The sequence below is a fragment of the Amblyomma mixtum genome, chromosome 1 (assembly GCF_055824585.1).
Source record: "Amblyomma mixtum isolate Tamu chromosome 1, ASM5582458v1, whole genome shotgun sequence".
Classification (NCBI taxonomy): Eukaryota; Metazoa; Arthropoda; class Arachnida; order Ixodida; family Ixodidae; genus Amblyomma; species Amblyomma mixtum.
This window is the reverse complement of record NC_143012.1, coordinates 279,741,405-279,752,923: the sequence shown is the minus strand read 5'-3', so window position 1 is coordinate 279,752,923 and position 11,519 is coordinate 279,741,405. Positions and strand designations below refer to the sequence as shown.

Genomic DNA, 11,519 nt, shown 5'->3' with positions numbered 1-11,519 from the left:
AGAAACTGCGACTTATTGCCCTGTGTGGCAGATTTCCCTAATTAAATCGAATTAACACCCGGCTCCCGCCTTTTTTTTTTAATTCTGCCTCGTATGGTGGGCGGAGTCGACCAACGCGGGGAGTGCCTTTCAGCCAGCTCCGTGGAGGCTTGGCTTTCACTTCATTTTGTTTTTTAGGTTTCCGTGAATAAATAGTTTCATTTGCAGATAATATAACCGCAAAATAAGCCCGCAGAAATAAAAATATGTGCGGACTATTTGCTTCTACGGACTACTACGTATTACTCCGTCGATGGTAGAGCGGCAAGCCGCCACGGGACTGGGTGAAAGGCGCTCCCCGCGTTGGTCGACTCCGCCCACCGTACGAGGCAGAATTAAAAAAAAAAGGCGGGAGCCGGAAGTTAATTCGATTTAATTAGGAAAATCGGTCACACAGGGCAGTAAATTGAAGTTTCTAAGAAAGCTCGGAACATGTAGGTCGAGTTCCCGCGGCAAAAAGACGAGTTCAGATTCCTCTTCAGTGCACCTTTAAGGTGATGTTCCTGCCCCCGAACGCAACGAGTCATTTATAACCACTGGATGCTGGAATTATCAGAAATGTCAAGCAACATTTCAAGGGTTTGTTGGTGCGCCGCCTCCTCGCGAAGATTCAATGGAAGGACGCTAATCTCCAGATTAGTCTTCTGGATGCTATGCACTTTGTCGCAATGGCCTGGGATAGGGTCACTCCTGCGACTGTCGCCAATTGTTTCGCGAAGTGCGGGATTTTCAAATCCGCCGTGGCTACCGCCTCGCAAGTGCCAGACCCGATTCCGACCGACGTCTGGAACCAACTTGGAGTCGACTGTCCCGCCAACGATTTTGTCACCGCGGACAACGATCTCGCCACCTGTGGTCTCCGCACAGTTGAAGACATCGCGGAGGAAGCGTCATCACAGCCTGACATCCCAAGCAGTGACGAAGACGACCAAAGCAGTGATGACCCACCGCCGACGGCATCAGAAACGATGCACGTCCTCGATATTCTGCGGAGCTGGTATTCTGTCGATACAAGCCAACTTCAATTTCTCCTCAGAGTCCATTTAAGAAAACACTTTTGCATAGAATTCAACTCACAGTGATGTTATAAATTGATCCTGTGGCCAAAATACTAATTCACAAGATGGGAAACCTGGAGACTTAAGGAATATTTGCTATAGATTACGAAAATGTAATATTCAAACAAGATTTTTTTTTGGCGATTTTTCTTCTCAAAGAGCCATGTACCCCCTTAAATTTTAACAGCACCTGTGCAAAAGTTATAACCTTTTCTAATCCGCTAAAAAATTAGATGCAAAATTTTCCTAAGTTAAAGGGCTAAATTGACAATTTCTAAAAAAAAACTTGTGGCTTTTCATCTTGTTGCATAGAGGAAGTATATGCACAAAATTACTCAAATCGGACACCTCTGAGCCACCCTCTCCTTCGCACTTTAAACTCACGGAGAGAAAGAGAGAGAGAGGGCGTCTTGCACAAAGCAAATAAAACAGTCGCATTCCCAGTCTAATCTTATTCGCAGTGTAAAACCTCTCTCGGTTTTGAGAAAAGGAAAGGAACACCGATGCGTTGGTGGTGAGCTTGAGGTGCCCACTGATAAAGTGAACTAGCTATGCACTTTCGTTTTCTCAAAACCCAGCCTAATCTTATTCGCAGTGTAAAACCTCTTATGGATTTGAGGAAAGGAAAGATGCATAGCTAGTGCATTTCGTCGAAGCACGCCTAAAGCACACCAAGAACGACTACTAAAACACTGAGTTACCAAGCTTGTAGTCGGTGTTCCTGGTGCACTTGAGGTGACCACCGACTAAGTGAACTACCTATGCGCCTTTGCTTTTCTCAAAACAGAGAGGTGCACAGTGGACCAGGCTTTGGACTCCCATCGGCGAAATCTGTGATTGCGGCTATAAGTGCTACGCACTCAAACACGGTCAAGTCTCAAAGAAACCTGTCCCACTGTCGAACAAAAACACTGAGAAAGACGCATTCAAAGCTTAGCATCACATACATTTGTCCAGAAGGAACCCCAGGATTGCAGTTCTCGGGCTGTTTGCCCTCTGAACTAGTGCGTTTTTAACTACTTCTTCCCGTGCACAGCATACTTTCCGCTGCCTGACACAGAGAATGTTCTCCAAGTTGTAGGCCAAGAGCTGAGCAAAGCTATACCAAGCAAATGACTGAATGCCGACTCTCCACAGCATTCAGAGTCCTCTTTCTTTCATATTTTCCAAGAAGCTGTGGATGAGACCATGGCGGCATTGTTCGAGCGCTTTATACGCCAAATGCTATGGTGGCATTAGGCGCTCAAACTGCTCAATATTTACTTTGGCAGACCTCAGGAGTGGTAGCAGCAACAGTCATACTGCACCAGCTGGATATCTGCCTCAACGCATACACAGATATGGGTTTTATGCAAGTTTGCTAAGACAGAAGGAACCTCTCCCAGTTATTTACACTAATGCTTAATAACGCTTATGCACACACAATGCAGCTGTGACATGGTATGAAGGTGGCAGCTTCTGCAGCTCATCAGCCAACAGACATGCGATGAACGGCTGCCATTACTGCTCTTTGCATGTCTCCAACTTCGTGTTTTTTGCTGAGCCAAACCACAATACAGTATAGTAAAACCCTGCTAAACTCTGATATAGTAAAGTGAAACTACTGTCCCATTTCACCTTCCATAGGCAACTGTACATTTTTTTTTTTGTATAGTCAACACATAAGAAACAGTGATAGTAAAGAGCATCTGGAAGTAAGTAGCGGCGTACTTCCCGCTGAATGACGGCATCGCGGCACACACACAGTCTAGGACTGCGAGGCCAACATTCAGAGGCAAACGGTTTGAAACGGCGCTTTTCTAGGCTAGTGAGCTGTGAGGAAAGACCAACTTCCGAAGGACTCCGGGGGGCCGTGAGGCAAAGCGCATGCGTGGTGTGCGCACGGGGGAAAAAAAAAAAATAATGAAGTTGGCTATGAACGTAGAAAGAAGCAGTGCAGGCCAATAAGGAAGGAAAGCCGGAGGAGTGAGCAACAAGGAACACAAGAATAATGCAAACGTTCGCAGCACTGGGCAGCCCAAAGCACGAGGAAGAGGCGACAAGAAGTGGAGGTGCAGCAGCACTGGGTAGACGTTTTGCTATGTTTGATCATGTCGCGCGCGTTTCTTTACTGCCTCTCAAGGGGCGATGCTGGACGAAAAACGAAGATTTTCACTTTAAACATCCCATTTGTGATTTTGATTGTTTCAGTAACCTTGATTCTCTTTAACATACAAAAAAAAATCGCAGCCAGAAACGTCAGGAAATTATTAAACTCAGACTCATTTTCAAGCACGTGATATGTCAAATAACAGCGTCAAAAGCAATCAGGCTTATGCAAGCCGACAGGACTACGCTTTTAGAGTGAAAGCTTACTTCACAACCAAAGCTGCAAAAACAGCGCCACCGCTGAAACCTTGACCTTTACCTTGAACTAATAAATAAATAAAATGAACAATAAATAAAATAAACATTGCCATGACTGGGATTCGAACTCATAGCTGTGCGAACATATCAGCTTCCCTGGCCACCGCACAAGAGCACTATGCTATAGCCGCACCCAATCACGTCTCGTGCTAAACTGCAACACACTTGCCCTGTGCATTCCACATCTTCATCAGATCAGCGTAACCTTGATCAGAGCTTTAACCCGAGTCTAATATTGTTCCTAGATGTGCCGACAGCCCAGCAAAGTAAACCATGAGCCAATCAGGCTAAACACATGCTTTCGAACGTCTACTGGGTTTAACTATGTTAAAACCCTAGAATCTATCTTCCCAAAGCCGGCTTCGCTGCTTCTAATTTGTAAGAAGCAATAATAAAAAGCACATTTTCATCACCAGAACGGAGCGCTTCCATATCGAACCTTTAAATTACATAGTGCGATTTTGGCCACACCACCGGCTACTACCGTATAAACCGGAATATAAGTCGAGATTTTTTCTTAAAAATAGCAAGCTAAAGTCACCCCTCGTCTTATATAGCGGCCTTTAGCAGAACGTGAGTCGCAGTCTGGCAACATGCGGCGTAGCTGCTCGCGAACGGACAGCCGAAGCCGTATCGACATCAAACGTCTTCGCTTGCATTTCCTTTCTCCTTCGCTGGCCGTTAGTTTTCGCGTGCGGTGTTTTGTTAGCCCTCGCTTGAAATTCCATTTCAACAATGAATAGCGGCACGCGGAGGCAGTATACGGCGGCATTCAAGAAAAAAGTAATCGAGTTCGCTGAAGCGAACGGCAACATGGCCGCTCAGCGCATGTTCGGCGTCTCGGAAAAGAGCGTGCGCTATTGGCGAGGGCAAAAGGACAAGTTGCTCGCATGCAAGCCCAGCAAAATGTCCTTTCGTGGGCGTAGTGCAGTGCACCCACAACTGGAGGACACACTTGCGGACTTTGTGCGGCATCATCGTGCGCGCTCACTACCCGTGACGGCGCATCTGATTCAGTGCAAAGCCCTGGAGCTTGCGCGTGAAGCCGGACTAAGCCGAGAAGAATTTAGCGCACCGAAGGCATGGGTGCGCCGTTTCATGAAGCGCAAGGGATTTTCCCTCCGTAGGCGCACATCGATCTGCCAAAAGCTGCCGGAGGAGTACGCTGATAAGCTCGTCAGCTTCCAGCGGTTCGTGATCCGCCTCCGAGAGGAGCATAACTACATGCTGGGGCAAATTGGAAACGCTGACGAGACCCCTGTGTGGTTTGACATGCCTTCGTCTACCACCGTCAGCGAACGCGGCGCCAAAGAGGTGAAGCTGCTGTCGACAGGCAGTGAGCACTCGCGGTTCACTGTCATGCTCGCGTGTACAGCTGATGGCAGAAAGCTGCCACCTTTTGTAATTTTTAAAAGAAAAACAATACCGAAGGAAGCCTTCCCTTCAGGTGTCATCGTGCGAGTAAATGAGAAGGGCTACATGGACGAGGCTATGATGATTGAGTGGATCCGCGTGGTATGGAATCGCCGGCCCGGTGCACTGCTGCGCCCTCGGAGCATGCTGGTGTTGGACGCATTTCGTGGCCACCTTACGGAAGCCGTGAAGCGTGCCCTAAGCGAGGCTAGGACGGACCTCGTCGTCATTCCTGGTGGAATGACGTCCACCCTTCAGCCACTCGATGTCGTATTGAACAAGCCTTTTAAGGACAGAGTGCGGCATGAGTACAACGAGTGGATGTCCGGGGACAACCCTAAGACGCCAACGGGCCGCCTGCAAAGGCCTCCGCTTGCGACCGTCTGCAGCTGGGTGTTGTCGGCCTGGCGTTCTTTGCCAGACGCCATGGTCGAGAACTCATTCAAAAAGTGCTGCATAAGCAACATGCTTGACGGCACTGAGGACGACGCACTTTGGGAGGCGGCGAGCGACAAAGAATCGTCGTCTGACGACGCTGATGACAGCTCGGAGTGAGGTCGCCGCTCCGGTGCTCCACGGACGCAGCCGACGCCGCAAATAAATGCATTTCGGCAATATTTGCTTCTTTTCATTTTTTTCAATTATTTTCACTTCAAGGTAAGGGGGTCGACCTATATGCGGTTTATACGGTAGCACGCAAAGCAGCCATAGCTCATCTACTGTTTCTACAACACTGAGATCTTAGTATGCATTCCACACGCTACCGCAAACCTTTCTACTTTTCGTTTCGATGGATGCCGAAAAGAAACAAGACTTTTCAAAACGAAAGTTTCAGATGAAGCCCGAATTTAGGGCACGAATTCAAAGCAGCTAAGCCTAACTTGAGAGTAGGCAATGCTTTGGAGCCGGCCGGACGTTCTAGATTCATTGAAAGTATTGATGCACATCAACGCATCAGAAAAGCAGATAAAGATCTAAGCAGATAAGGATCATCGGAAATGAAGGTAGGAATGGTGACGAGTCGCTGAGCATTTCAATCACCTAGATCGGCAAAGTGAACATTCTTGGTCGCGGTGAGGCATGGGGACGGTGCGAACCCTGTACCCACGAGTTAGCCACGAAGCTGAAAAGAATCGTGCTGTTTCTGGAGCTCTGCTGCGAAAGTGATGCATGTCACACATCTGCTGTCTCATCGACATATACTCCAACGCCGTTAATTCAAAAAATCAAATAATTTGGCCTCCTTCCTCCCTCCTATCAAAAAAGCACATAAATCAATGCAAGAACACAATCGTTAATTCAGACAAAACGCAGCACACCAGTGCCGGGCTGGAAATTATTCTCCATACCTAAACCAAAAACATACAAGGGGCAGCGCTACTACATTTAAACCTCGGAAATTCGGACTGCCGCCGTAGTTCTCACAAACACCCATGCAAGTCTATTGTGTCGGAGCTCGTTTATTTGGATGCTGCAGGTCTTACATCAGTTAATCCGGACGGGCCATCAAGGGGTGCCGTATCGAGATATGACACGCTTGACAGGCGATTGTCCAGATATTCGTCCACAGGTCTGAATTGCATGTTACATTTTCTCCCATGCCCCTCCGATGTGCGTGAAAAGGCAGACGTGTTGACAGTTCGCAGGTTCCCCCTAAAGGCCAAGCGAGAGTCCAGCCACGGAGTTTTGTCTACAGGCTTTACCACCCGCCCGCAACGATGATGGCTATTGGCTGTGCATATCAGCGAGGCAGCCAAGAGCGCACCATTTGGCACAACGAGCGCCTTGTTGCTGACCTTTTCTTCATTAGTATTTCGAAGATATTTCCCAAGTTTCTTTTAAAAACCAACATTCAGTGTTTAGCAAGTAGCCAATCAACAAATGACACAGTGAATACACTGGTATAGTACAGATTTTTGTTTTAGCGACTTGACTATAAAGGGGTGCTATATTAGAAGCACGCTGTTATGTTCCTTGGTGCTGCTTTACCCGGCTACAATGTTTTTACCCGCCAGTGCTGCTCTAGCTCCTACAGAAACCTATGCAATACAAGCTCAAACAATACAAGCTAACTGTTACGTCGCAATTATCTGCCTGATACAGTGTGTGCTTCACTATGGTATCCCTCATAGCCTAAGTTGCTTTGGGACGTCAAACCCCAATAAACCAATAAACCGATACAGTGTGTGCTTCACATTTCTGACTTCATGCTGAAGAAACAAATTACTCCTCTGTTTTCAATAGGTCGCTGAGACACTGCATTCATAAACTAGGCAGGAGTCCAAAATTCACACTTTCAGAAAATGAGAAACGCAAACCAAAGCCCCTTTTCACAAGCCCTACTTCGCTAAGGGAAGTGGGGGGACCCACCTGTGACAATACCCAGAGGATGGGGTGGTGCTCCGTAGGGGTCCTGGTTGAGCAGGTAAGGCGTGGAGGGGGGCGCAAAGGGCGAAGGGGTGGGCGCCCCGGGAGGCGGCACCCCCAGTGCACCACCCTGCTGCTGCCCCTGGCCCAAGGAGTACTGGGCACCTGGTACCAATGCCATGGGGCCTCCGTGCTGCCCTCGCTGAGCATGCTGCTGCTGCTGTTGCTGCTGCTGCTGTTGGTGCTGCGTTTGATGCTGCTGTTGCTGTTGCTGCTGCTGGTGTTGTTGGTACAACTGCAACAGGGGGCGAGAAAGAAGAAAAGGGCAAAGGTCTTCATTTTGGTCACTCACAAGCACATTTCACTAGCGTATAATGTATACATTACACCTCATTAATGTATACAAAAAAAAAAGGTTAAGAAAACGTACCTCTTTGTGACAAAAAAATTACGGAGAGCACTTAAGACCATTTACATGCTTCGAATGTGAAAGCATTGCCATTTTATTTTTACGTTTCCCTTTCCTTTCCAATGACACACCAACCCATTTACAAACAGTCGTAAGGCAGCGCATATACAGTAGAACCCCGCTGTTACGTTCTTCACTGCTGAATTTTCCCAGCTGTTACGTCGTTTTCTTCAGGTCCCAGCATAGCTTCCATAGTATCCAATGTATTGGGAACCCCGCTGTTACGCTGTAGCCAAGGAAACGTTCCCACATGATACATTGCAACCGGGCACCCCAAACCAGCCCGGGCTCGCCCGGGCAATGCGCTCCAACCGCCATTTTGATTTTTGATGAGTCTTGGCCAGGCTTGGCTATGGAGCTGGCTGCTAGAAGCCACACGCGAGTTGGAGAGGCCACCACTAGATGGCTATCCGCCTCAGGAACGTCGCACTTGTAAACCATGTTGTAAACCCCTACGACCATTTCAGTGCTTAACGCTGTGCACTACGTTGCTTTAGCGTGGACTGCAGTGAGCGTGTCAACTGCGCAGCACTGCTGCGCGCGGTGTAGCTTTCACACGGAAGTGGAAACTGCCATGGAAAATGAAGAGTAGTAAGCAGCCTCTTGTGATCAAGAGCTAACTGAGGCTATGAATTGCTCTAGGTGCCATGGGAATCACATGCGGTGACTACGTCGCCGTGGATGCTGCCATCGTGACGTCGGAGTGCCAAAGCACCGCCGAGATCGTTGTGAACCCGGTTGTGAGTGAAGCTGCTGACTGCGATGACGATGACCACGGAGTTGGCAGGTCCGATTTTTGGAGAAGCCGTCGTGGCTCCGGACCTCCTCCGAAGGTATGTGCGTCGCACCGCACAGTGATGCTGACAGCAATGCGGCCTTCCAGGCTATAGAGAAACGCGCGGTTCTTTCCAGCGAGCGAAAGAAACTGCAATCCACCATTCTCGATTTTTTAAAGCCCTAAGGGCACTTTGCGGAAATAAATTTTTTCAAGTCAAAGCTGCACTGTTTTCATTAATTTTTGGTGCTTTCCTCACTGCTGCGTTTTCCCGGCTGTTACGATTTTGTTTCCTGGTGCAGTGAAAAACATATGAATGGGGTTCTACTGTACGAGGCTCACTGCTGTTCATTAATAAGCAAAAGGTTTTGTAGTACAGCTTGCGTGCTCACCTGAAGTCCTGGTTTCAATCCCTCTGCACCTTTGGAAGAAATTTTATTTCTCTGCCTGGTCATCCGGGTTTTCGGACGCCCCTTTTTATGGACATCGGTTCTTGTTGCTGATGAGCCATATAATGCTTTCACATTAAAACTGGACCAGCCCCCAAAAACAACTTTCGCTACTGCCATAGGCCATTGGTCATACATGACCGACATTCTACAACCTGCCGCCAAAAATTCAAGTCGGCGCTCGTTACCGCATGTTAGAAATGAGGGTGAGGGAGCTAGCTGGCTGCCTGCCCCACTTTCCACACTAAGTTTCTGGCTTGGCTTCCATGTGGTCACTCTCCTGGTCGCTTCTCGGCGGCGCACACTCATTCTGTGTGAAACACACTGCACGATCTAGTTTGCTTGTATAACACCATCTCTTTGGTTTAAGTTTTGTTTTTTCATTATCTAACGCGAGGGGGAGATGCGAAAAATTTAACTACACATCGTCCACTGGTCGGCGATCATGGCATCCGCTACACAGAGCACTTTAGTCGGTTCTGATGCCACCTTTTCTGTAACAGCAGCAGTGGTGAGTTAGGCAACGGTTCATGGTTTAGTTTATGGTGGTTTAACGTCCCAAGGCGGCTCAAGGGACGCCGCAGTGAAGGGCTCCGGAAATTTCGACCACCTGGGGCTCTTTACCGCGCACTGACATCACACAGCGCACGGGCATCTAGAATTTCGCCTCCGTTGAAATTTGACCGCTGCGGCCGGGACTGAACCTGCATCTTTCAGGTCAGCAGCCGAGCACCATAACCACTGGGCCACCGCAGCGGCAAAGCGCTGCCTCCTGAAAACCCCCAGATACCCTCCCGTTACTTTCTGGGAAAAGGAAGTGCATTGAAATGAATTGAACCGGCGCACCTGTGAGGCATAGTCGAGCATCCCAGGAGACTCCATGGAGGTGGGCAGCAGCCCATGTGGTGCATAATCAAAGGCGCCCAGGGGGTCCATGGGGTGGTGTTCAAAGTGTGCCTCCAGGGGCGGGCCTGCACCCCCGGGCCCCATCACCAGGGCCTCCAGGGGCGCCTTGGACAGCTTGTCTGCCTTGTCCTCACTGGGGGACGCCTGCCGACTGCCCCCTCCGCCCCTGTACACCACGGGGCTGGGCAGACAGAAACACACGTGCTAATGACCGACAGTGAACAGTTATGGCACTTTTCCTGATCACTCAAAAACCATACTCCCGAAAGATGTGCAAGTTCGGCTACAATTGATTCTATATTTTTTTTTTGCGCCACAACAATTGCAGCCAACTGTGCCATAAGGCTAACTCTAATTAGGAACCACTTTCCAAGTAAATCATTTGCATGAGATGGCAAGACAGGCTTTCTACCCGAAATATTTGGCAAGCTCCAACTTTGCTTCGAATCAGCATATAATTTTCATTTATGATTAAGCGCACACTTTATAAACATCTCCAATCCCGTGTGAGCCAATTTCTGCCGCAATATTTACAGTTCAGTGGCCAAGCTTTCTCCAAACACAGGCCTGCTTTCCTAAAATAGAGTAGGGTGACACATGGATATATTGAAATTGAGAAAAGCCCACAATTTTCTGCCACATTCAGGTTTTTGTTTCATACATCTTTCGCATGGACTCTAAAAGGACAATGCACAACAGAAACCAAAATTAAAAATATATTTAGGCGAGATCACCATGAGAATGTTCTTGCTCATAACGCTATTGCGGCAGAGCTGCTCAATACCTCCGCTGTGGCTCACGCAATGCTGGTGTGAGTGGGGTGGAAAGAGTAAGGAAGGCAAGAGTGTCGGACGGCCAGGCTAAAGCTAGGACAGTGCACGAAGTCGCACTACCGCCGCTAGACCGCCCAGGCACCTCCCTATTCCCACATGTTCCCACCCTCGGTCTGCCCATCAGGGGAGCCTACAGGTACCGTGGTCCGCTTTTGTGGATTCCGTGAGCACCCACACACTGGCATGTCCTCACTGTTGGGGCTCCTTGACGCAAGAAGTTTGAGAACCCCTGCCCTAGAAAACGGGACCTTTATTATGCCTTGTGTCACCAGTGCTCTCTACAATCCCCGTTCCTGATCTGCAACAGCTATCGGCACTGGAATCATGAGGACGACCGAATGGAGGCAATGGGCACGCACTGCTCGCCCCGTGTCTTTTTTTACTATGTCCTATTGTTCTTCGCTGCTTTTGTTATGGCGCCACATGGTATGAGGTTACAAAAGCAGTTTCTATTTTATCCTATGAAACTTTCACTTGATTCGGCCAAATTGCAACCAAATCGGCACCATCTAATGAACAGTCGGCACACGGAGCTCGATATATCAAGATCAACAACTGCAACACGTTCATGACATGGAGTTCACAAATACAGTCTAGCCTGGTTATACCGAAGCCACTTACAGCGAAATAGCGGTTATAACGAAGAAATTTCAAATATGCGTCCCCATTTTTGCATTTTCAATGTAATTTTGGTCTGGCTTTAACTAAGTTTGTGCATACAATTTTTTCCTCTTGCACACGTTGGATCGCAAAGAAATTTGTATAATCAGTCTCATCTTTATTAGTTTCATAACAAAAAAACTT

At 48.3% G+C, this 11,519-nt stretch overlaps 1 protein-coding gene across 4 annotated transcripts in view; it reads right to left on the bottom strand.

Moving 5' to 3' along the window:
* LOC149371881 (pumilio homolog 2-like) overlaps positions 1–11,519 on the bottom strand; it is a 60,480-nt gene that overhangs the window by 30,940 nt on the left and 18,021 nt on the right. For all 4 annotated transcript variants that reach the window (XM_089566182.1, XM_089566183.1, XM_089566184.1 and 1 more), the window contains 2 exons: positions 9,823–10,063; positions 7,287–7,578 (listed from right to left, as the gene is read on the bottom strand). In XM_089566182.1, coding sequence (XP_089422308.1) covers positions 7,287–7,578; positions 9,823–10,063 — 533 coding nt within the window. The remainder of the gene's footprint in view (positions 1–7,286; positions 7,579–9,822; positions 10,064–11,519) is intronic.